At 50.9% G+C, this 25,880-nt stretch overlaps 1 protein-coding gene across 1 annotated transcript; it reads right to left on the minus strand.

Annotated features, from left to right (window-relative positions):
- PRR35 (proline rich 35) lies at positions 1–25,036 on the minus strand. The gene is made up of 3 exons (XM_026100432.2): positions 24,829–25,036; positions 5,587–7,312; positions 1–3,868 (listed from the first exon to the last, which is right to left on the minus strand). The coding sequence occupies exons 2-3, from the start codon at positions 7,206–7,208 to the stop codon at positions 2,938–2,940; spliced, it is 2,553 nt and encodes an 850-aa protein (XP_025956217.2). The 5' UTR covers positions 7,209–7,312; positions 24,829–25,036; the 3' UTR covers positions 1–2,937.
- Positions 25,037–25,880: the final 844 nt, after the last annotated feature.

Here is a 25,880-nt window from a genome sequence, read left to right on the forward strand (position 1 = left end):
TCCTGTTCAGAAGTCTTCTGTTTAATGGTTTTGTTTTGTTTTGTACATTCGTAAAACTGTGAACAATAAATACTGTGATTGGCCTCTACCTCCCACTGGACGGCCCCCCCCCCCCCCCCGCCCTCATCACTTTCTCCGTTGGCCCTCTGTAAGCAACATAGTGAAGACTGCTGGCACCTGCTCCACTTGCATCCCTGGGCACTACCTCGCAGGAGAGGCCCTCAGTTCCCTGGACGTTAGTGAGCAGTGGCTGCATCCCAGTTTGGGGGGGCAGGATGAATTGAGGGGCTGGGAAGGGAGTGGCTACCTGTGTTCAAGAAATACATCAGATAAAGGCATGAAAGGCAGTATTATCTGGTGATCTGAGCCTGAAGCTTAGGTCCACTGATCTCCTGCTAAAGTCCAACTACAGAGTCCAACTACCTCTCTGGTGTCTAGCACCTCCCAGGTGCCCAAGTTCAGCCAGGGGTCTGCTAGGAAAAACAAAGCGGTGCTTGGAAGTGGGAAGAGGTTGTACACTAGGATGGATGGAGGGACCCAGGGGTCTGGATGTTCCTCAGAGAAGGAAAAAGCGAGGTGGACAGGGAAGGATGTCACAGGAATAACGGAGCTCCAGCTTCCTAGTTGTCTCTGTGTGCCCTATTCTGCTTTGGGCAAAGTGAGTCCTGGTGTAAAGAGGGAAGAAATGCACAGGGAAGCTGGTGTGGAAGTGCCTGTGCCAGAGGTGCACAGGGTGATAGAAGAAGCTGGAGAAGGACCGATGAACTGCTGGAAGTGGTTAATGTGAACAAGGTGCTTGGTTTGGAGAAGGCTGCTGTGCTGATGATGTTATAGCATGCAAAGACCACAGCACTCTTCAGACTCAGAAAGAAAAGACCAACCTCACCTCCTCTGGGCTCCAGGACTGAGCACTCTGCACCCAACCTTGGGGGCTTGTGCTAGTGGGGTTTCATTAGCTTCAATAGCCTAGTGGGACAAGGGCCATGTTGAGAAGCAACAGGCCATGGCCTATCAGGAGCCTCTGGAGCTAATTCTTCCCTGACACCCTTCTAAGGGACATGGTGTTGAGCAGAGTGTCTCCCCTTTTGAATACCTCCCCCCCTTCTTCCACCACTGCACTTGCTTCTCCAGAGAGTAGAGACCAATAACTCCATAGGACTATGTGCCCTGAACAAAGTTTTTGAGCAAGCAATAAACCTCTGTGATGAGGTGGAAGTTTTGTCCAGAGAGCAATCAGGCAAGAAGATTTAACTCTTCCTGTTGCCCAGGTCCATCAAACTACCTGGGATTCCCAGGTCTCAGGTAGGGGCCTGCCTTCTTCATTCACTTGTAGTAGCAATGTCCACTTTGTGCCCAGAGAAGAGCTAGTGTCTAAAGCTCCCTTGCTCTGCTGTCTAGGTTCCTTATTTGTGGCTTCGTTTCTTGACCTCTTTATCCCCCCCCCCCCTTTTTTTTTTCCTCAGTGCAAAGAACAAGCTGAGCAGGCTGAATCAATGGAGGCCCTTGGCACTAACAGAAAACCCCACCATCTCTTGAATGGAGAGTGTAGATAGGATAGGAAAGTGTACTTGGCTTTTCTGTGTTGAGGAGAGCACATTATTCCTGCCACAGCAGGAAGAAGTCCAAGAAATCCTGGCCCAAGCATGGGGACTTCCTGAGTCAAATCAGATAATGCTCAGCCAGATGGTAGGATACAGGGAGGTGCAACTGCCCAGCAGTAGGTACCAGACTGCCCAACAGAGGCAAGAGCACACAGCAAGCATGGGAAGAAGGTGGTCTTTCAGGAAGGCCAATGCACACCCAACAGAGGGAAGCCAGCAGGCACTTCCCTGGGTGGCTAGCTCCCCAGCTGTTCATTTTGCCATCTTCTCTGGCTGAGGAATGGCTGTTCAGCATTATTCCAGGTAGGCCAGCTTGGGACAGGCCGGGTAGCTTCATAACCCAAAGTCCCTTTCCAGTCATTGTTAGTTTATTTGCCCCTCAAACAGTGCCGTTTGCTGCAGCATTGTTTCACCTATTTTGCTGTCCCATTTTATCATCATCTGGAGGATTAGGACTAGTTGCAGGAGCTCAAGGAAGTGGCATTCTGCAGGGATACAGGCGTTCACGAGGAACGTGCATGGGGAGAGTCTGTGGGGGCAGAGGGAGGGAAGATTGTTTCTGTGTAAAGGCAAAAGAAATAGCTGGACACTAGAACAGTGGGCAAGAACATGTCCCCACAGCCCAGCAGTCTCCACATGTGGCAGGCCCCTTTTCCAGGGAGGCTCAGCACCCAGGTGTGGAGCTGTGATCTGAGGCAAGGAGGCTCCCATGTAATCTTGTCTGTATGGCTGGGAGGATGCTCCTGTCTCCACAGTGTGGAAACTGCTTGGCCTCTGAGTCAGTCCATAGGGGCAACCAGTCCTCTGCTGTGACCCTGAAGCTGTCACAGGGTCTCTGGCTTTGCTCTGTACAAGCTGACAGCCACAGTCTGTATGAGCACCACCATAGCTGGATACAGGCCTTGGCCTTTCAGATACTCCGTTTGCGGTTTCTCCTCTGTCTGCAAGTCATGGGAGCTGGGTTGCAAAAGTCCCTGAGTGTCTCCAATGAGAAGATGCTGCTGGGGGAGGGGGGGGGGGTGTTGGCTGAGCCTTCTGCTGAAAGCTTTGTGCTTTTAACAGTTTTCTTTACTTGCCTTCCAGTGACTTCAGTGAGCTGAGCTTGTTGAGTATGCACAAACCAGGAGTGCTGTTCTTGGCAGTGAAGAAAGACGCAAGAGGGGAACTGGTTTCTTACACGTGGAGTCAGTCACAAGAAGTTAGGTGGAGCACAGTGTGACGTGGCCTCAGATTCATACAGTGGTTAAGCTTTCATCTGTGGGGAAGGGGGGCATAGACTGGGAAGGTTGTGCATGAGATGATTAGTGACATCCAGGAGCTTTTGAGTATGGTGGACTTACGGGTCTGCATGCAAAGGGCTGTGGATACACACTGTGTCTGTCTCACCGGGAAGGCTGCAGGACAGCGAACACTGCATGGCCCGGCACCTTAGGGGCCCATCCTCGGTGGCTGGGAGCTGAGGGCCCTGGGTGGTGTTGGATCTGCCATCTGAGCAGAGCAGGACACTGGAGTCTGCCTCGCACTTGGTGGTACGGCTGTAATAAGGCTCCATCACGTGCCGGAGCTCCAGCGGCATGTTGAGAGGCAAAACTTCAGCTTTGATCACAGTTCCTAGATGGGCCTCAGAGGAAGATGCCCGGAGGCTCTCTGACCGGCTCATCTTGATCAGAAGGTCGATGGTTTTGTTTTCGGCCTCGAGGAGACAGTTTGCCAGCCCTTCCCCTTCTCCAGCTTCTCCAGTTTCTGTATATTTGTTGAGGACCTCTTGATCTTTGCTGTGGATCTTCTCACTTCCTAGGCTTATATTGCAGGGTTCTTTCTTGGCCTGTTGGACCTTCTCCACGCTTTCAGAGGATCTCTTTACCGAGAGGTCCAAGGGCCCCTCATGGGGTTTGGTGGATTTCTCCAGTGCTTGGTGGATATGATAGAGCTCCCTTCGGATTTTGACCAGCTGCTCCCTCAGCTCTTTTTGCCCAGGGGTGTCCTCCTTTGCCAAGTCAGACAGTTTCTTCTCCACCTCTTGGTACTCCTCTAAAGTTTTGGACAGGTCCCCAGTAAGCATGGTCGTGGGCTCAGGGTCCATTGTGGTGGCAGAAGTCTCTTGTGCTCTGCTCTTCTTACAGAGGCCATGGTCAGAGGCAGCACCTGCAGTGGGCAGAACTTCAGAGCCATTGGTCTTCTCTGCCTCCTCAGGCTGGCCTGCAAGGACATCCATGTGCCAATGGTCCAGGGCCTGGTGGAGGTGGCTGGGGTTGGCCCTTGAACCACTGCACAGAAGAAAGGGATACAATCAATAGAGAAAGCCAAAGCAAGATCCTTGGACATATGTCCAGGACCAGCATTTCCTGATTCATCCAGGGTTCCTCTACTGTCTGCTACCCTGTGTGAGGTCTTCTCAAGAAAGACTTTCGTGTGAGCATCCACAGCTCCAGCTGGACCTGCTCGTGGCTTTGTTCTACCAGGAGGTAGATGGCTGCATAAAGAGAAGACCCCAACCCAGGCCGTTTTGTGACTCCCCCCAACAAAGGAAAATACCGGTCTGGCTTTGGAGGATGGTGCTGGTGAGTGATCCCTCCTCAGCTGGCCAAACCTAGTTCCTCTTTCTCCTGGCAGGGCTGGGGGACAGATAGACAACTGTTTTGATGTAAATGACCATCCTATAGGCTTGAAGGCCCAGTCAGAGAGGCCAGCTAGCCTGAGAGCAGGGAAGGGGGAGGTGAATAGAAGAACATGGAGAGCTTCTCCAGAGAAAGCTTCTCCAGGTGCTGAAGGCTATGTTTTTTACCATGACATCTTTCTTAGAGCTACAGCTGGACTTGCATGATCGGGTCGGGGGGGGACGGACTGAAATTTTGTTAGAGAGAGCTGTATGCATTTCTAGCCCCAGGTAAAAGGAGATATTTGGAAATCTGACCCTCCCTCTGGGCTTTGAAACCAGAAGGCAAATCAAAGGAATGCAAATGAATATTTTTAAAAATAGGTAATGATTCTTCTAGGAACGGTGGGATTTTTGGGGCACAAGAGGAGATTCCCCAATGCCTGGGGAGAGCAGGACCACACCACACAAACACTGCATCACTTTTTGCTCTGTATAAAGAGGGAGAAACTGAGGCACAGCAAGTGGTGATACAGGCCCAGGCCAAGTGCTTGGACACCTGAAGGCTATTCACACTGTGAGGTGAGGGTGAGGCAGGTATCAGGACATGGCTACAGCAAGGAAGGGACAACACTGGACACTGGACTCCTCCTAGCACACTAGGACCTCTGTTTGCCAGAGGCCTTTGGTTGCAAGGGATCTGTGAGTCATTAAAGTCAGCGCAGTGTTGCCTGAATGTGGGATGAATAAGCTGTGAGGGGCTCAGGTTCTGGCCCAGACCCAGGTACATGATGCAGGTCAAACTCCCATTTCCTGAAGGGCAGTGGCAAGAGTTTGGGTCTGCCCAGGGGCAAGGAGCCCATGGGAACTGATGTACCTCGGAGTCCATCTCCACTTGGGAAGAGCTGCCTGACTCCAGTTTTTTCAATATACATTATTGGCCAGGCCAACAAGGAAGTTTCCAGCTACCTCAGGGAAAACCAAGGCCCAAGAGAACTCTTGCTCTTTGTTCCCAGCCAGCAGAAAGCCCTATTCTGGTTGGTGCTAAGTGTTTGGGGGTATGGACCACCAGCCTGGACTGCGCTTGTCTCTTTGAGCCTCATCTGCCGAGGCTCTGCCAGGGAGTGAGCCCTGCCCATGCTGTCATGACAGTGGTGCCACGTTCTGCCCATGTTCTGCAGGAGGCAGAGCTTAGCTCTCTTCTTGGTGCTCCTAAAGGGACCCTAGAAGCATCTAGAAACCAGTAAGTGTAACCTGCCATTTCTACATTATGTGGGGAGCTGGGGAATGGTTTAGAGGCAAGGGATGAATCAAGGGTATGACAGGGTAAGAAAATGATGTTTAGGGAAAGCCAGATGTGAAAAGAGGCAGATAGATCAGAGACCTTACCTGGTCTGGTAGCTGAGTTTTCCAGGGATCAGTGTTTCCGATCCCAGCAAATCCAGTCCATTGGCAGGCAACTTTCTCTTCAGGGAGTTGCCTGGAGGGCTGGTGGTCTCCAGACAGGTCACCATTGGTAACTCAGCCTTCTGGATGCTGCTGGGGGGAAAAGTGCCATCTTTGATCCCCATCAGATTTTGGTAGATGTCAGTAGCTGGCATTTTGCGTAGGTTGTTGAGACCTAAAGCTGGGATGCTTTCCTTCTCTTGGGACAGCCATTTCTCCTCTCCTCCCTGCCCCAGCATGGCATTGTGGCTGAGTTCAGAGGCTGGCTCCTCTCGCACACCTTTTGACCAAGGAAAGCTTGTTTTCAGAACAGGTACCTTCAGCAGCCCTGGTTTTGTTGGTTCACTGGAGGTTTTGGCTTGGGTAGGCGTGGGCATGACAGAGCCTACTGGCTGCTGGGCCTCTGGCTTGCTGGTGGACATCTTGTTTTCGGTGGTGCCAAAGGTATGCTCGAAGAGCAAGGGGTAGTAGAAGCGGGGGAGGAAAGCTGAGCGCTCAGGGCTCTGGAGGGGCTGGAAGTGGGAGGCATGTGGGTGCATCAGCTGGGCTGTGGAGGCCAGAAAGGGCAGCTGAGCCAAGTGGGGGTGAGCTGTAGCACTGTTGGCCATGGTGGGGCTTAGGTAGGAGAAGAAATTGGGGTTCAATGGATAGTTAATACCCAGCAGTGAGAGGTTGAGGCCCTGAGGTTCATGGTAGTCACTGTAGGCTGGAGGGGGGTAGCAAGGGATGATGTTGCCTTCAGTACAAGGTGGAGAGACCTCGGGGGTGTTCCTTCTTTGCCCATTTGTCACCAGCTTCCACTGCTCCATGAGGATCCCACTGCTGGCCAGGCATTTCTTTGGCACTTTGCAATGCTTTGGCTTGGCTTCTAGGTCTGGTGAAGTCATTTCCCTGCTCTTCATGACATGGTTCTTGAGGGAGAAGACATCCGTGATGATGAAGTCAGGCTCCACCTCTTTGCAAGGCTTGTCTCTCTTGTTCTTGAAACCGAAGACCAAAGTGTTCACTTCTGGTTCAGCTGGGTCACCATGGCAAACTGCCTCTTCAGTTTTCTCCTCCTTCTCCCCTGCATCCATCTCCCTCAACAGGCCAGCAACATCCTCCTCCTCCTCTTGGAACTGGCTGCTTTCTTCACCAGCCCCTTCAGCAGGCAGGATCTCAACCCCTGGTGTTGGCTTGTCCTCAGGGCTGTCTCTGCTGGAGGCTTGCTTGGTGCTCACTGATGCTCCTGACACAGCTGATGAGTCGCAGGTCTCCTGCTCATCCCGCCTTCCACGGAGGCATGAGGCCTCTGTTGTGTGCAGGAGGCGCAGCTCAGGGTGAAGCAGATTCCCCTTCTTGTAGGGCCAGTCTGACTCAATGAGGAGAGAGAGTGAATTCTTGCACAGGCTGTATTTCATGTGGTTGTAGAGGTGGGACTTCTCCATGCAGGTGAAGGGACACTGGAAACATTTGTAGTTGTATGGCTTTCCCCATGGCCTTGGGATGTAGTGGGGCTTTTTTGGCTTCCTCTCCTTGTGCTTGTATGCTGAGGTCAGCTTGCAGCCCACATCATCCTTGGACATGGTGGTGGGTGGCTGGAGATTGCTCTCAGTGGGATTGAAGGGGAATGTTGTGTGCTCGGCTCCAGAGGTGAATGTTGCAACCTCACCAGGAATCACTGTGCACCCTAGAACAAGGACAACACCACAAGATGGTGAGTTGTGGCTGATCTTTTCCCAAGGGAGGTGGCTCTCTTCCATGGGTACCTCATGTGTCCAGGGAGTAGCATTGCTTGGGACCTCAGTATGGAGCTCCCCTGCATGCTGTTGTGGGGGACTAAAACTGAATCCAGGGATGACATTTTTGCCCAAACCCTTCCCTACTCACCAGAGGTTAATATGTACTCTGAGCTGTAGCTGTACCTATAAACACTGTCTCCATAATTAATCGTATTCTGGCAAAACAACCCCAGTGAAAAAGGAAAACAAGCGCTATTTAAGGCGTTGAGGCTAAACTACCTCAAGCTGACATTGAAACACCCAGCCAAACTTCCCACATATCACGAAATCAACCTGGGGCAGTTCCAGCAATGCCAGGGGAGGCTGTCTGGCCTAACAATTTCAGTGCCGATGACAGAGAACAGGAAGAGAAATCCACCTGCAACCCAGTGTGTTGTGCTGGGCATGGGCCTTTGCCATATCCCCAGGTTCAGCAGCATCACTACCTAGCTTGCCAGTCCAGGCTGAAGGAAGGGGCTCTATGGGCCCATCTACATCCCTCTGAGGGTCTGAAAAGGCAGTCTACCCCACCAGGAAATAGAAAACCAAACTGGATGGTACAAGTTGCCAACTCAATTGCCAAGCAGTCTACACTAGAAAGTGCTCCCTGCCCTGCAGTGGGGAGCTTGCTCATCCTATTGGCCTTCAAAACGCCAGGGCTGCTGTCCCCTGTTGGGGCTGGAGCTGTCTGGACTGAGACATGTTCCCAAGCTCATTTGCAAAAACTGTTGCAGAACTGACTTAAATGCAGAGACCTCAGACAGAGGCATGTTTTTGGTGTTTTATTGCCCATGTGAATGGCTGGAGATGTCACATCTCTCTGCTGACAGTGGTGATGGAGGGGGCTAAACCTAGTGAGCCTGTGGCTTAGCATCATTACTGGCTGCAAGAGTCAGAGAGCAGAGTCATGGGGAGGATTCAGGCTGCATGCTGGCAGCCCCAGTGCTCCTACTGGGTCCATACACGAATGTGCAGTTGTGGCTCAGAGGGGAAGGTCTGATGGACAGACTTGCCGGGGGAGGCTGCAGTCAGACTGACCTTAACTTGACATTGCAGCTGTCCATTGCAGTCCTCCCTGCCCCTGGCTTCTTCAGTAGGTCCCATGCTGTGTTTCCCCTTCTTTGTGCCAGGACAGAGAACTGGGATAATCTGGCCTGGAAAGCCAATCAAGACTAAAACAAACCTCCCTGATCATAGGTTTCTTCAGCTAGATTGAAATGGCTGGGAAGTGTCAGCCTCTTACAGCCTGCTTGCATGCCCCCCTGCCAACGCACGGCTGACCCTTTTATGCTTCCTCACTTCCATCTCTCCCAGCTCCCGGGCCCTGCACACCAGGGGCTGCTGGATTGTGTTACGCTGCTTGCAGAGCCAGCTGACTAGTCCTGCAGCCTGTCTCCCCACCCGGCCTGGCGAGGCACTGCTGTCTGCCCTGGGAACATGGGCAGGGGAGGGGGCGGGCACATGGGCCTGCTGTATCTCAGTGGAGTTGGATTTGCAGAGATACCAGAGACACCATATTTAGGAAATCAAGCTCCTCAACAGATGGCCAAGAAGCAAACTCCCGAAATCATAGGGCATCATGGTACCAAAACACACATCTCCAAATGGTCTGTTGCCACCTCTCAAGATATCAGCTTCCCCCTGGGGGATGTGTGGACTTACAGGGCTCTTCCCCTGATTAGAACAAAAACTTGCATTTCTTCTGGGGAAGGCAGTGAAGTGAAGGACTCATTCTGGCATGGACTGGGTTCATATCTCAGGGCCAAATCCTTCCCACAGCCCCCACTGCAGGCTCATCTGGCAGATCCCAGGGCAGAGCTCTCCCGACAGGAGCCACGGCCTTTAGGAGCCAGCAGGCCATGAAGTCTGCCTGGCAGTAAATCAGGCACGATGCTGTCAAGACAGCTCTGCTGAGGGAAAGGGACAGCCCGGGAATGGAGGAACAAGAGAAAGCAGCATCTCCTGGTCGCTCCTGCTTTTGCCACAAACATGGGCAGCCAGAGCCATTAGGAGAAACAATCTGCTCTACTTTTCTTTGCTGGCAATCCAGGTCCTCTCTTCAGGGAGAAGGAGACAAGTTTTGCAGGACTGGAAGAGAAAAAGCTCAGTCTTTCTGCATGGTATGGGACACTGTGACTTTGGCTGATGCTGAATCCAGCCCAACTGAGGCTCCAGGTTGAGGCTGCTCCTGGGTCTCTCTCCCTTGCTTGTCCCAAGAAAGGGGATGCAAGGGATTAGTAATCCACAGCAATTGTTTCCCACTGGCACAAAGCCACCAGTTACGCTGTCAAACAGAGAGACCAAGTTACACTGTCAAACCAGATCAGGGGAGGGATGGGAATGGGGCATTGGGAAGGACCTTGTATGAGCCCAGGAGGGCAAAGAAGGACCACATGCAGGGCAGGTCCTGCAGGCAGCAAGGACCAGAGCTGACTGCAGCCACATTTAGGCAGTTGGTGTGGGAACCAATGGCAGTTTTAATGGACAGTATTCCCTCACCAGACCAGACTGCATCCAGCCTGTAGCCTAGTGTGACGTTTCAGCAAAAGAAGGCTGTTTCAAGGTTGTGGAGTCCCAGGGCCAGATGGTGAGTCACTCCATCACATTAACAGGCATCCTCTGCACATGGCCCCTTTTACAGTGGCTGTCTAAGCACTTTCCAGTTGGACAGTGGGGGATAAGCAGTGTAGTTCCTGGGAGGACAAAAGGCACAGCGGGGCAGTGCTGGGAGCAGGGCAGGAATAGGTAAGGAAGGGGTTCACATGGCACCAGCACTCACACGAGGAGGCAGGTGGATGTGCAGACTCTGTGATCCTTTCCATCTCCCTGAGTTGAGTTGCCTTGCTGCTACAGACAGTTCCTCTCAGCCCTGGAACATCTCTCAAAGTCTATGGAGAATATCTGCTCAAAACACTGACCCACACTGCCTTTCCTGAGACCAAGCATCTTACTCTAGGTAAGCACTTTTTTTCCTGCTGTAACCCAAAGTCATGGGCACTCTGTGCCAGTGGTGGTCCTGCGGACAGTCCCAGCAGCCCCAAACTGCTATGGTTATGTAGGGGGGTCCTGCTTTCCTTGGGGTGAAGGATGCTTTCACACAGCACAACACAGGCTCCCTGCCTTCTCCTCCAGGCTCTGCTACTGGCTTTCCTCATAACCATGAACAAGTTGCATCACTTTCCTCCTGCTCCTCATAGCATGTTGAGACCACTGGCATAACAAGGGGAGGGCATTACCTGATTTTACCCTTTCCACTTTCTTCCTGATGTTTTTGTCAAATGGGAGAGAGCATCTCCTGTCTGTGATGGAGACAGTGAATAAAACATACCCCATCTTTCCTGGTGTCTCATGTGAGCTGGGCTTCTGGCCCTGTAGCACCCATCACCCATCTCTGCTGCCTCGCTGGGCTTCAGGTTGGACTAGGGTAGCAGGCTGGAGCAGGGGCTCTTTGGCTGACTGGAAGCAGGCATAGGGACTCCCTGTAGCCTGAAGCCAGAGGTATGTCACTCTTTATGCTTTGCTAGAGCCTGAACAGAAGACTGAGCTGGAAACAGGGTTTTGGAGGCCCAGCGCTCTGGATGCCCACAGACCAGTCAAGTTGGAAGCTGTTTCTGCCATTAAGATCTGGTCTTGCAGAAAATGGTCAAAAAAGTGCCCTTGTAACTGACCTGTTTCCCTCTGCTTCAACACCTATCTGTAGAAGGGTTGAGATTTTAAGGGGAGCTCCAAGGGTGCAGATGCCAACTGCAGCAGCAAAAGCTGATCTTTTCTCATCTGAGCTTGAAGCACCAGAGACAGAGCTCAGGGCCTCATCCTGCCTGCAAGTTCATCACAGCAAGCAATGGTTTGGCAGTGGAGAGACTCCAGAGTGACACGCTTGTCTTTGAAACTTCAGACACCATGTGCATGCGTCACACCTGTGAGCCATGAGATATCTCTGTCTACACACTGGGATATTCAGGGGAGCAGAAGGGATTTAGGCAGTGGGTCTGCAGGATGGGACACCTCTGAAAAGTCAAAGCACTGGGCCATGTTCTGCTCTCCCTCTCCAGCACCACTCCCTAATTTAAACCGCTGAGGCTGGGGCCCCCAAAGCAGACTTGTGGGTGGTCTCCTGGATTCAGCTCTACCTGGCTGCCTTGCCCATCTCCACATAGGTCTGTCCTGTTTGAGGGTAAGAAGTGAAGGATCAGATGAGTGGGGAGCTGGGCTCCTCAGCCCTGCTGGGATGCATGCAGTGTATTTGCAGGTCAGTTGAACAAACATTTACTGTTTATATGCCAGAGGCAGATTAAATCTTTGCTGGAAGACTGGAACTGGTTGTTCCATTTCTGCACACCTGATTCTCCTCCTTCAATGCTGCTGTGAAAGCCCTTGCCCTCCTCTGCTCATCGGTGCGGGGGACAGCACGGAACCATCTCCTAAGGGGACAAGGGGTTTGCTCAGCAGAGGCTGAGCTGAACGTCCTTGTTCTGCTTGGTTGCCACTTCCACCTCCGTAATGTAGCAGAGAGAAATGGCAAGGGAGGAGCAGAGGAAAGAGGCAGTGAAAAATAAGGGCAAAGAGTGAGAAAGTGCCCACAGTATGAGCCAAGGGAGGGGGCAGGAAGGCTCAGGGGGAGTGGAGGAGTCCTCAGAACTGGATCAGGCCCCACAGAGCTGGGAGACAGGCGTTGCGGCTCCTGGTTTCCGAGCAGTTCCCGCACCAGCAGATCTTCTTGGTCTGCTGAATCTCTCTCTGCCATAACACATTATTTCCACTGGGCTGTCAGATGAGGCGTTACGGGGCCGTGCCTGGGGGGCAGGCACACAGCAGGGACTTTGCACCTGTGCCTGGGAATTACAGCATCCCTGCACTCTCCACTAGGACTGCAGGGAAGAGAGAAGGGGGGCACAGTCAGATGGAGGGAGTGGAACAGGAAGAGGAGAAGAAAGAAAGGGAGAGACAAAGAGAATGAAGAAGGGAGAGATGCACAAGAAAGAAAGATCTACAGTCCATAGTGCTCAAGTGCTTTAAAAATCCCAGGGCCCCAACATGAGTTCCATATGATTACATCAAAGTCCATCTAGCTCGTGCCTCTAATAGTAGACAAAAGCAGATGCCTATGATGTAGGGCAAGCAGAGATGGTATTGTGTCACAATTTTCCTAAACCTGCAGCTATTCACCATTTACCAGTTTTCCAGATGTGGTGTCTCTGTATGCAGTATATCTCAGTGGACCGCCCCTCCACGAATTTGTGTAGTCTTCTCCTGAAGCTGCGGAAATGTTCAGCACTCAAAATGTTCTGCAGCAGGGAGTTCCCTGACACATCATGCAGAGAGCTTCTTCCTTCAGCTTCCTGGGCTTGTTTCTGTCCCCTAGCTCTTCAGCTGGAGCAGTGACCACTTGATCCCAGTCCACCCCCCAGCCACGTGGGGGTTCGTGGCTATCAGACCCCATGCTTAGTCATCTCCTTTCCAGGCTGAAGGCTAATGTGGGGGCAAGACCTTCCAGACCTCTTCCACCTTCTTTCAATCTCTTCCCACTCTGCAACAGCCTTTTGGAGATGGGGGCTGAGGCTGGGGTAAGGGGGGAGGGGGATGCTTTCTGGTGGCTCTGCCCAGCCCCTGGCGGTGCTCCTGCACATCTCTGATCACTGGGGAAGGAGGTCTTCCTGCTTCTAAGTGACCTGCACAGGGATTCCCTCCACTTTATCTGCCTGTACAAAATCCCCCTTCCCTGGAGACCCTGGGCAGCTCACTAATTGCCATACTCATCTCTTGAGACGTTTTTTGGGCAGTAATGAAGTCTTACACTTTCCTAGCAATGCGAACTCTTCTGGTACATATGTCTTCATGGACCCATAGGCTTTAAAAAGAGACAGCAGACGTCAGTGAATGGGATGCTGGAGATCCATCCATGTTCCTGTCCCAACAACAGCCTCTTACACGCACTGCCCTGTATCTCAGTTTCCCCATCTGTAAAACAGGATGATTCTTGCATGGGTACTGGAAAGACTGGTTAGTTAATCTTGGCCATTGGTTATTGCATTTATACAGGAAAAAAAAACCCCAAAACATGTGAACCAAAATCTAACTGAGCCAAAAGGCCTGCTGTTCACAATTTTGGTTATTCCAGAATGAAGACCGCTTTACTGCTCGGATGCAAGGTCTCTTGCTGGGTTGTCCCTCTGCACTCCCAGGCAGCGCCTCAGGGTGGGTGTGCATGGTGCAGGGGGACATGGCCCACCAGTGAGGTGACCGTGAGAGCAGGAGGCAGGAGCTGCAGAGGGACACTGCTCGTCGGCAGGAGACCTGCCAAGCAGAGGGGACAGGGGCTCCTAAAAAAAAAACAAATGTGGTTTTTTTTTTGTTTTAATTGGCATCCAAAAATTCTATGAACAATGTTGACTTCTGCTGTGAAAAATAGTAATAAAGGTGAAAAGAGAAACTCAGGCAAGTGGAAACCACAGGATTTCCTGTGCAAGCCCCTTTTGGCTGCGGTGTCATTGTTCCCTTGCCTATGCTCTGCCCTGGCCTTGAGGGCTGATAAAGGCTAGTATGGTGCTCTGCAGCCCATGCCTGTTGCCATGAAACCACAGTGCCCCTCTCACAGGAGCCCCTGGAGCCTGACAGAAGCTGGGACCAGACCCAAGTGTAAGCTCTGAAGAGATGCCCATCCCTGGGAAATAGGACACACCAGGTGTGTGATGCTGAATGACAACTCTCCCTGGCTAACATGGGCTGAACCTGGCCCACCAGGTCCTGTCCAGGGCTTATCACTAGCTATGACTTGAGGAGGGGACTGATCCCAGCACTGTGATACTTCACCAGAACTATGAGATGGCATTTTTCCTGCATCAGTTCTGCTGTCTCTTTGGTGATTAAATACTTGCCCTGGATCTCTACCACACATACTCTACCAGCAGCAGGCCACAGGTTAACACGGGTCAGATGTCTGCCCAAGACAGCTTTCGCTACTATGCCAGCCAAAGCACACAGCCAAAGGAGAGGAGGAGGAGTGATATGCTGGGGAAGCTACCTGTTACCTGCTTCCAGGGAGGCTTTTTACGCTGGGATGTCTCTCCTCCTGGAAAGCAGTTTTGAAGAATGCTATATCACTACAAACTAGCACTGCAGCCTTCCCTCCCTCTCCACCTGCCCCCCATTCATACGTGTACCTGTGCACATATGCTTTTGCTTCCAGCAGGAGACTGGCTCAGCTGGGCTTTTCGTTTGGCCTGCTTTGCTGCAGGCAATCCTGTTGCAAATCTGTCGTGGTGTTTACAAAGGCACAATAAAGCCTTTAGATTGCAGGGCCTTGCAGCCAGCCATGAAATGTTTTATGTCCCACTCTGCCAGGCCAGCCTCCTCAGGTGCTGGTGGCCCGGGCAGTGCTGGTGGGGCTGGCTCTGAATTGCTTAGAGGAAGGAGAGACAAAAAGACTCTGCTGAAGTGGAGGAGACTGGTTCAAACAAAGTTCTTCTACAGAGGAAGTGTCCATTGAAGAAGCCTTACCACTGCAAACCTGCCCTGATGTCTGCTTTTGCACACCCTCAAGAGCTCCTCTGGCTAGGGCAAAGATCTCCATCTCTCAGCCTGATGTCCCCCCTTCTTTGCTATCATTCTCAAAGTCCTTAAAGGCTGTGTGTAGGCTGCTAGGGAGCTGTAGCTATCCCATGGAAATTGGCTGCCCTCAACCATTCCCAGTTGATCATGGAATGTGACATGGAAGAAGGGGCTGGGAAAGGGACTTCAGCTCTTTTCTAGTCAATGGTGCAGGACTCAACTTCCTATCCTGTAGCTGTAGGCTACCATGGTCTCCCATGAGCTGGTCATACCCTGTACAGGTGGGAATTAATCTGTGGTGCCCCTGCACATCCAGCACTAACTGGAGCAACAATTCTTCCCTTCATCTGTCTCCACTCAACTGGTCCCTTCTTGGCTTTCCAAATTGCTCATGCTGTCTTGGGGCTCAGTGTCATGCCAAGCCTCCTTCATGACTTGTGCGGCCCCTGTGTTGCTACGGTAGACAGCATTTGCTGTATCAGGAAGCTCACTGCTTAAACGACCATGTCAGCCAGGATGGTACAGTGGCAAGAAGGGAGAGAATGATGGTTCTGTGGGATGTCACACTTACCCTGATCTAACCCCACAGTCATCCCATTTCTTACCATTACCTGGCATCTCCCATTTTGGTGCTTTCTACAAATTTTATCTCTTTTTTGCCACTGCTGATGCTGGAGCAGCCAGACAGGCATTGCAGGGAGGGGAGTGAATGGCAGCGGGGGAGCCAGTGATCAATACAAACCACTTTCCCTATGCTATGTGCTTTTGCCACAGGGGCTACTTGGCTATTAGTGGATATTGGCCCCTCTTTGTTTTCATAGCCTCTAGTTGTGTGATTTGAACTTTTAAGCATTTATCGGAGGCTGGGATGAAGGCAATTGGCCATTGTGAAGCAGCAGGCATCCATGAAGAGGAGGGAAGCCTGACGGGGATACCGGGAGTTCTACATCTCCCTGGAACTGGCCCTGTATGGGCACTGAATGTTAAACTGCACTTGTGTTCCATAAAATGGCTTTGTGAGATGATCCTGCTACTTCTCTTTTTGGGGCTCCCTACAGCAGCAGCTTCAAAATTATTCTCATCTTCAGATGTGCTTTACTTTGTGTTGGTCTCGATTGTTATACCAAAAGCTCTTATCTTCCTGGGCTACAGCATGTCTTCAGAAAGGCCTGGGATTTCCCATGTACCCCAGACTGCCAGTCCTTCCATGTTTGCCCATCTGCCATGATCTTTTTGTGTGAGGGGCTGTGACATATGTCACATAGCTCATCATTGCTCCACTGCTTAGAGGATCCTTCATCACCAGTTGCATGCTGAGCTCAAGAACGGCTGACCTAGTCTGTTGATGCAGTCAGACACGTGCAGGGTCACTAAACCAAGAGATTCTCTTCCAAGACAAGCCAAAGTCAGAAACATGTCTCAGGAGCTCATGGAGGGGTGACCTCTAAGTGCTTCTTGGGCCTGTCCAACCTGATCTGCCATCCCCTGGAGCAGTGGCTACCTTCACACAGACATTAGCCCAGGGTGCTTTACTTCAGGTGAGGAATGGACCACTTTGTTTCACAGAAAAAACATCAATCTCTAAAGAGATTTCGTTGTCAGCTTTATGCAGCCAAATCTGGATCTGTTTTTCAGGTAAAATGTCCAAACCCAGTTATCTAAAAGCCTGACAGCATTTGGATTCCAAGCCTTTAGTTTTCCAGCATTTAGGGTGATCTGGAGTTTCTGGTTTAGAAAGCTCAAGTTCCCTCTACAGACAGCTTTTGGTGAGGGCCGTTTGCAAATCCAAAGCCAGCCTGTTGTCTCTACCAAACACCAACCCAGCTATGAAGTGGTTCCATTTCAGTAAGAGCTGCTACCTTTGGAAGAGTGGGCTCTCTGGAATTGCTTTCCCAGCCTTGGAGTGTCCCTCAGGACAGATGGTGAACTTACTCCCTGCTGTGTGTCAGAGCCACAGCATCTTCACACACACAAACCTACAATTTCTGGAGGTCTGGAAGTCTTCTCCTCTCCTTTGTGCACTTGTTCAAGAAGCATCTCTATGTCTCTGACACATCCTGAGCTCCTCTGCTTCCAGCATCCATCCCCCCAACGCAGCTTTCTGCCCCTGAATCTCAATTAGCCTGAAGACTCTCCAGGGCAACCACAGCATCCTATGAAAAGCACACATGGTGGCAAGTGTTCAAGTAAATGACAGTGGATTGGGGTCATTGTCTTCTGCCCTCCACCTATGACACACACAACAAGACTCACAGACTCGAGAGATGAGCTCAGGCTGCGACACCTTCCATGCCACTGTCCACAGATGCAAAGGACCTCCACAGCAAAAGAACTTCCTCCCACAGCCTTTCCTGCTGCAGCCATTCAGGGGAGAGGTAAGTCCTTGAGAAGAGGTGTAAGACTGTCTCTCCACATTTTATCAACAGCCTGCACAAGTTTGTACCTGGGCTCTACACTCCAGTACAGGAGTTTCCTCCTTCTTCCTCCACCTCCATTTCTACTTGCTAATGGAGCTCCAACAGACCACAAGCTCCTAGCTGTGAAGTCAGTGGCTTGATGGTAAACAGACCTCCAGAGGTATGAAGACAACAACAGTATCCAAATGAAAATGTGCAGTTGGGTAGAGGGGAAAATGGCTGTGTGCAAGCCATAAGTGTCAGCAGTGTGGCTGACACTCAAAGATGCTCAGAGGAGAGGGTGCCCAACACTGTCATGGTGAGTGGAGGTAGAGGAAGAACATTTCAAGGAGGATGGCGTGTGGAACTTGAGAAATGCATATAGCTAAAATAGGAAGGTATGTACCAGCTCTCTCTTATGGTAAAGTTTGTGAAGTGATAAACTATGATGTACAGGATTCCTGCCTGTCAAAAGGACACTACAATGTTACCTTCCCTGTTCCCAGGGGGCTGGAAAGGTGCTTGATGTAGTCACCTTCATGCTGGACATGTTATGCTGCTCCTGAAAATTTTCCAGAACTTCTTCCAGTTTCTATGACCTCTTAGGTTTTTTTCTCTGCAAGTGTGTTTCTTCTCTTGTTGGCTTGATAGCAGTTCTGACAACCCCAGGATGGTGTCCCACTTTCTGCAGCCACTTGCCCCGGGAGATGCCCTCTCAGATTTTCTGGGGCTGAGCTGAGCCATCCAACACCTGGCAAAACCCTTGGGGATTGTTGTTTCATTTTCGTAAGCCCCTTCCTACCCATCTCCCAAGCCCATCACCTCCGATGTTCAGCAGCACACAAACAGTCTGAACAGAGCACCATGAGTCTCTCTGCTCAGTGCTCATTCCCACAGTCCCTCTATCAAGGCACATTACGAAACCTGTTACACCATTCACTCCCCATAGGACCCACGCTCCCTCTTTTCAGCAAGGAGAAGAAGGTCTGTAAGACTGCAGGATCTCAGCCAGATGACTAAGCTGCTCTGAGTGCTGTCCCTCACAAGGCAATTCTGCCCTGCATCTGCCCATGAAGCATAGGTTCTCTCCTTCCAAGTGGCTGAACAAGCTGCTGGACTCTCTCTAGTACGTCCATGCTTTTATTGAAGTGAGGAGCCCAAACCTGGACCCAGTTCTCCAGTTGTGGCCTCTCAAGTGCTGAGTAGAGGGGAATGTTCCCTTCCCTGCACCTGCTGGCTGCACTTCTGCAAAAACAGCCCAGGATGCAGTCGGCTTCCTTCCCTGCAAGGACACACTGCTGCCTCATGTTCAAACTGTTGTGCACTAGCACCTTCAGTTCCTTTTCTGCAAAGCTGATTTTCAGGCGGTTGGCCCCTAACCTGTCTTGTTGCATGGGGTTAATCCATCCCAGAGGCAAGACTTTGCACTTTCTTTGTTGAACTCTGTGGGGTTACTGCCAGCTCTTTCAGGTTCCTCTGAATAGCAGCCTTGCCCTCTAGCACATCCATTGCTGCCCCCAATTTCTTATCCTTCATGATCTTGCTGAGGGTGCATTCCATCCCAGCTCATTTATAAAGATATTAAACAGTACTGGTCTCAGTATCAGTTCCAATAGTAACAGGCCACAAGCTGCACTTTTATTGTTGAGCACAGCCCTCTGAGTCTGACAGTCCAGCCAATTTTCCACCTGCCTTACAGTACACTTGCCCATATGTCTCCAGTTTGGCTATAAGGGTACCACAAGTGACCATGGCGAAGGCCTTACTAATGTCACAGTAAACAACATCCACTGATCTCGCCTTATCCACACAGCCAGTCACCTCATTGTAGAATGCAATCATGTTGGTCAGGCATGACCTGCCACTGGTAAATACATACTGGTTGTTCCTAGTCACCTTCTTGTCATTCATTGGGCTGGAAATGATTTTGAGGAGGATTTGCTTCACAGCCCTCCCAGAGACTGAGGTGAGGCTGTCCACCCTGGTCCTCCTCCTTGCCCTTCTTGAGGATGGCTGTGATATTTGCCTTTTCCCAGTCATGAGGAACTTCCACAACATTTCAAAGGTGATAGAGCGGCCTCACAGTGACATCGTCCAGCTCCCAAACCACGCCAGCATGCATTCTATCTGGTCCCATATACTTGTGCAATGAATCAGTATGTTTCTCTAGACCTGGACTTTCCCCGGGAACTCAGACTTTATGGTCATAGGCTGCTAACTCAATCATGTGCCTTGGAAATCACTCCTTCCCTGCCTTCTGCATGAGGAGAAGGACTTGGTGCAGGGCCGTTAACTGGACCCATTTCCCCACCTCGATCTCCCTGATGCCAACAGGTTGAGGGATGAGATCCTTCCCCTCAGCCCTGGTGAGGCCACATCTGGAGTACTGTGTCCAGTTCTGGGCTCGCCAGTATAAGAGAGGTATGGAGTTACTGTAGTGAGTCCAGAAAAGGACTACTAAGATGATTAAGGGACTAGAGCATCTATCACATGAGGAAGGGCTGAGAGAGCTGGGACTCTAGCCTGGAAAAGAAAAGACTGAAGGGGGGATCTTATCAATGTGTCTAAGTATCTGTAGGGAGGATGTAAAGAGGATGGGGCCAGACTCTTTTCAGTGGTGCCCAGTGACAGGATGAGAGACAATGGGCACAAACTCTAATACAGGAAATTCCAGCTGAACAGAAGGAAAAACTTTGCTGTGAGGGTAACAGAGCACTGGAACACGTTGCCCAGAGAGGTTGTGGAGTCTCCATCCTTGGAGATATTTGAAAGCTATCTGGACAGGATCCTGAGCAATGTGCTCTAGGTGACCCTGCTTGAGCAGGTGGATTGGACTAGATGATCTCCAGAGGTCCCTTCCAACCTCAACCAATCTGTGATTCTGTAATATGGGTCTGAACAGCCTTGTGTCACAGGGTATGTTGTGTCAGGAGCCACCAGGTCCATGCAAGGACCACTGAGTAATCTGCACATCTCAACTGAGTTTGGGTTTGGGCCAGGCACACCAGGAGAGTTGATCTGCTAGTATCACAGAGCTGACCATCTAGGGACTTTCTGTGATGAATTAACATCCCTAGGGGCTTCAGCCTGACAGCGTAGGTGACTGAGCCTCTCCCAGGCAGGACCCTGTTAGTGACAGCAGCAACTCCCTCGTGGGGGAATGCTAGGGAAGATAGCAGGATGTTGGATCTGGCTGGAAAGGAGCCTTTTTGGAGTCCTCGTGTCTGGGGTCTCTGCTGGGGTCTGTCCGGAGAGGACGGCTTCAAGCACAGCTCATACTCAACCTGGTTTCCAGCAGGAGGAAGGGAAGGCTCCTGCATCCAAGGGCCCTAGGCTGGTTTCTTCCTAGCTCTTACAAAACCAGACTGCTGTTCCTGGGATAACATTCCCAGATCTGCCCTGGGGCCGAGTCCATTGTGTAAGCAGCAGGAGAGAAGTAACTCAAGGCAGGCAGGTCCTCAAGAACAGAAATGGTGGGAGGAGAGCCATGCCCACAGCTATCTCTTCCTGCTATGCACTCCTTCCTCCAGCAGCCCTGATGGCCTGCCCTAAGGCAGAGGGCCACTCACCTTGGATGTGCCCAGCCCATCATTGGGATCTCTGCTGCACAGCAAAAGAGCTTTCCTTAATGCAACTCTCAGGACACACCCCCACAATAGCCAACATATTGAGTTCACTACCTCCCTCTTGATGGACCCACCTGTGGGCTGGGAAACTGAGGCAGAGGAGGGGAGAGCAGCTGACTGAAGATCTCATGGGACACAGCTTGACAAAATGAGCTTGTTCCCTGCCTTCAGGAACAAGCTGCCCCCAATCAAACCACAAACAGGATGTACTCTTTCTTTTTGGATGGGAAATTGGCTTTCCCCTTTCTTTGCAGGGCAAACCCATAAAGATCTCTCTCTCCCCTAAATTAGAGGGCAGGTCTCTTTTTAGCCAAAACTTGGCCAAGGTAAGTCAGTGATTTTTAACTACCATTAGAGAACCAAGTCTGCTTCAATGCTCTTATCATATTAACATGATATAAAATGCTGCGCTTGCAGCCTCAACATTGGCAAAGTTAAGCCATGCTTTCAAAACAGCCACATGTTCTTCTCTGTGTTGTTAACTTGCTTTGGAAGCTGGATTTTGCACAGCCAGGCAGGATCCCTTAGCAAGTGTAAATCTGTGGACCTCAGTGGGTGCCACCATTTTGCGTCAGGGAGGGCATGCACCCGTGACTGTGTGTGGACTCATCTCTCCCAGGCCTTCTCTGCCTCGTGCTTACCAGCTCCCACATGCTCCCTCTGGGCAGTGATTTTTAGGATCCATGCAGTGAGGGAAAAGTTTAAATCCCAACAAAGAATTATTTTCCACTGCATGAATCTAACCAGCAACTGAAGAATTGCTGTCTACAAAGGACTGGGTATATTTAAGATAAAAGCTGATAAACTAAACTGGGGGGCGGGGGGGGGGGGGGGGGGGGACACAATGCTCCATTTCCTCTGCAGCACATACAGTACAGACCACAGCACTGGTGCTGCCAGCAAGGGCAGGGTCAGCTGTATTTTGGAGAACGTATCCCATAAAATCCAATTCATTGCAAAATTCATTTCAAAATGCTCCCAATTAGGATCCTCTGCTGCTTTTCTCTCCCCCATTCACTTGCAACGTAGGTGAGCATGAGGAACTACATCTGCTAGATTAAAAAATGCCCAAAACTATGACTAAAAAAAACAAAACAAGACTATGGTTTGCTGCTATTTAAAAGAGCTGTATGAACAGAAAGGAAATTTGCAGATGAGCAGAAATGGTTGTGACTGACTTTATCTAAGGTGTAAGAAAGGAATCAGCCAAAAACATGACCTCTCTCGGGCATACGATCATGGAGGTTACCCTGACTCTGGTCCAGGAGCAGAGAGGCCTGAAAAATATTGTTCTACTGAAGAGCAACTAATATTTTTCCTGGGAGATAACACGCTCTGAAAATAACAGCTATTGGTAGAGAACAGGGCAGTGCAAGGGAACACAGTCTTGGAAGAAAACTTGCCAGCTGGGAATACCCAAGCACATGAAGTGGCACTGCTATTCACAGGCAATTTGCAAGATTTCCCCCAAACATGTACTTTGTCTGAAGCAGGAACATTTGCGAAGCTGCAGGCCATTTGGTCACCTGGAGGCAGCAGAAGCCTCTTCAGCTTGTTCCTATTTTTTGAGAGATATATACATATATATATATATATATATATATATGTATGCAAATGCAGATCAAAGTGACTCCCTTAGTGATGCTGCCTCTGCTCCAGTCAGTCCAACCTGTTCTCTGTTTCCAGTTCCTTCCTCTCTTACAGGCCAAAAGACGCGAGAACAGCTTGCCCTGAGTCTCCATCACTGTAACCACCGCTACTGCTCATGCCTCAGTGCCATCACGGGGTGCAGGCTCCAGCGCAGGGACCAGAGTAAAAGACTTTAACTAGAGGCTGGAGCTAAGACGCCGAACAGGCACATAAGAGAGAAGGCATCACTTAGCCATTAAATAACCCAGTAAGATCTGTACTGGTCATGTAATGACCAGGAAGAGTAACAATGGCCTGGGGAAAAGCCACCGTGCCTTTACATTCTGGGATGTTATTAGCCGTGGCGTAAAGGTGGGTAAGGCAGCTCATTAACCTGTTCTGTGCTGTGATGCTGTGAGAACAGCACAGAAATGGCCATGAAGCTGCGTTTCTGCGAGTCCCAGAGAATCTGTGTACCGCCTGTCAGCTCTGGAGTCTACAGGACACCCGCAGCACCGTGGTGAGTGCCGGGCCAGATGATCTGTTGGGAGTCCCGAATGCAACAGCCACACTATGGGCCAGGTCTACAGGCTGGGACCGAATCCTTGAGTTGCTCACACAGAAAGTCCATGGAAAGGAGGTGATATTCTGCCTCCCTCCTCTTCAAAACTGGTACCTACCAAAATGCAGGTTCAGACAGGGTGCTGAAATGTCTGAAAGTTTCCAGGAAAGGGTCAGAAAACCCTGATGGGGAAAGCGGGGGCAACATTCATAAACGCTTGCCCTGGAATTTCATGCTGGGAAACCAAAATCTGAGAGATGCCGGCGGACAAACTGCACCATGACAAAAGGCGGGGTGGGGGGGGGGGTGGCGGAGGCAAGAGAGCAGGTCTGAGATGAAGCAAGAGGCGACCCAGAGCATCCATGCAGAAAGGTACTGCACAAAAAGCCTAAACATCTCCCGTGTCACAGCCCAGTGGTGTCCCTGGGTTTGCCGCTACTGCAATACACATTTGTGATTTACTGATCTGATTTCATTACCCTTTTTGCAGGGCCCCAAAATGCTCTGATTGCTGTGAAATGTTCCTCATTATATCACCTAATGACTTAATTGTCTAAATTAATGTAAACATGCATTGTCTACTATAAAGAAAGAAAGTAGATTTCTAGTAGATACCATTAACCATTTCAATAACTAACTTCCTGCAACAATTCAGCAGCTCAGTTTACTTTTTGCTTCCACTAAGAAGGATTTAGAGGAAAAAATTACGGATAATATTAAGCCTGTATTCTAAATTTCATCCTTTCCCTCCTTTTTTTTTTCACAGTTACAATTATTTTTCATGTCTCCAATCTGAAGAAAACCACTCGCCTTTTTGATTATTCAGGATAAAGTATATGGATATAGAGAGGTAAATATGGTCTTTGGAAAACAGCACATAAAATTAATATATGGCTCTGTACACCCAGGTTATTTATGATCCCTTGCTTCATTTTTCAGTCTGAAGAAAAGTCAGACCTCTGTAACACACCACACGGTACTGGGGAAATGCTCTGAAATCCTCCACAAACTTTCTATTGTAAAAGACTCGCGTGAGCAAATTCCCAGTAAAGGCAATTGGACATGTCATTAGGAAAGCAATCCAAGCAGAAAGGCCCCATATGACCTCCTTGGTGCCAAACACATTTACTAAAAGGCAGCTAGAATACTTGCAATGGTATCGGCAAGTTGGATCAAAGAGCATCACTTTGAAATGATCTAATCCATGTGCTGAACGGTTTCTTGTCCTGCAATCCTTCCCATTTCTGCAGTTTGCACAAACCCCTTTTCTAGCTGCAGGGCCGGTGACACCAGGCAGCCCCACCGGCTTGCTGCTCCCGCGCCCTGTCTCCCTGCTCCAGTCCGCCTGGGTGAATGCACAGCTGCAGCACAGTCGTCCGACAGTCCCAGCTTGGAGTTTCGGGCATCTCCAGTCTCAATGGGATGGCTTGGCTTTTTTTTGCGAGAGTATAAAATCGATGTGAGGAAGCACCTTTTAACTCCAGGGAAGTTCCCCCCTGCTTCCAGATCCTCAGCAGGTTTCCGTTCCCCAAGGTCACCCTTTCTCTGACCTGCCATGAAACCCTAGGTCAGGGCAGCTTTCGAGCTTGCTTACGCTCCAAGCTCATTTCTCCCCCCTGCCCACCTCTTTCAGTCCAGAAACAAATGAAAATGTCAAGACTTACAGCTCGGCTCCGTTCCCACCTTGGTCTTTAGTGTCTCAGCTGGGGCCCTGCTCTGATCCAGGGCCTGGAAACTGCAGATAGGCTGTGAAAGAGTGGGATAAGGGTATCTTCGCCAGCTGGGACACAGTGTCCCAAAGCCCCATCAATGTGGGGGGGCGAGCGACTTCAAAAGCTGCTTCTGAGCATTTACAGGGCTGTTTGTAGAAAACATCAAACTCGGGAACAGAAGCACAAACCCAGGAGTCATTCCCCCCCCCCCCCCCCCCCCCCCCCGCTGTCCCTCCCCACCTCTTGCTTGGTCTCATTTGTACCGATTTGCCCCGCAGGCTTCTTTCTGATTTGCCATGTCCCTGGCAGTGTTTCGACCGGGGAGGGGGAGAAGGGAGGCGAGACGGGGGATGGGGTGGGGGGGTGGAAAGCAAGGGATGGGGAGGGTGCTGGGGAGAGGAATAGGCCAACAGGAGTCTGGCTTGCCAAAAGCAGTTCAGACCTAGAAAAAGCTTTAATGTGCACAGACGGAGCAGGCTGGAAGCAAAACCAGCTGGGCTGGAGGAGAACGTGCTCAGCAAGAGGCACGGGAGGCTGGTTTGGAGCTGGGTGCGTGCATGTCTTGGGGCTGGCTTGTTATACCAGCCCTCTGCCCCTGTGGGGGAGGCACAGGAGGGAGCAGAAGGTGAGATGTAAAAATTCCTCTCCTAATGTCAACCTTTCCTATCGACAAGTGACAGGCAGGATGCCAGAGTGGTTTTCTCCAGCATTAATCATTTACCTGCTTCAGCCGGCCACTCATGCCCTGACATCTCCTGCACCACACTGCCAGCCCAAGAGGTCCCCCTTGCAAGACACTTTTGGCTCCCTAGTGCTGGGACGTCCCTGCCATTGTCACCACCCAGGGCCCAGCCTGGAGCTCGTGCCCTGGGGCCTGGGCTACCCATCCTCCAGCAGGGCTGGCTGTGGGGCAGCGATGCCTTGTGAGAAGAGACCTTCCCTCTTGCCATCAGGGTGCTCCCCCAGCGGGACAGGGGAGACAGGAGGGCTCCGTACCAAACCGA

This window comes from Dromaius novaehollandiae, chromosome 14 (genome assembly GCF_036370855.1).
Source record: "Dromaius novaehollandiae isolate bDroNov1 chromosome 14, bDroNov1.hap1, whole genome shotgun sequence".
In the NCBI taxonomy this organism is placed as follows: Eukaryota; Metazoa; Chordata; class Aves; order Casuariiformes; family Dromaiidae; genus Dromaius; species Dromaius novaehollandiae.

Bases quoted from the DNA above. Each gene is read 5' to 3' on its own strand.
- PRR35 (XM_026100432.2), bottom strand. From the start codon at position 7,208: ATGTCCAAGGATGATGTGGGCTGCAAGCTGACCTCAGCATACAAGCAC. The intron at 3,869-5,586 runs GTAAGGTCTCTG...TCTTCTGTGCAG, and splicing joins AAACTCAGCTACCAGACCAG to TGGTTCAAGGGCCAACCCCA.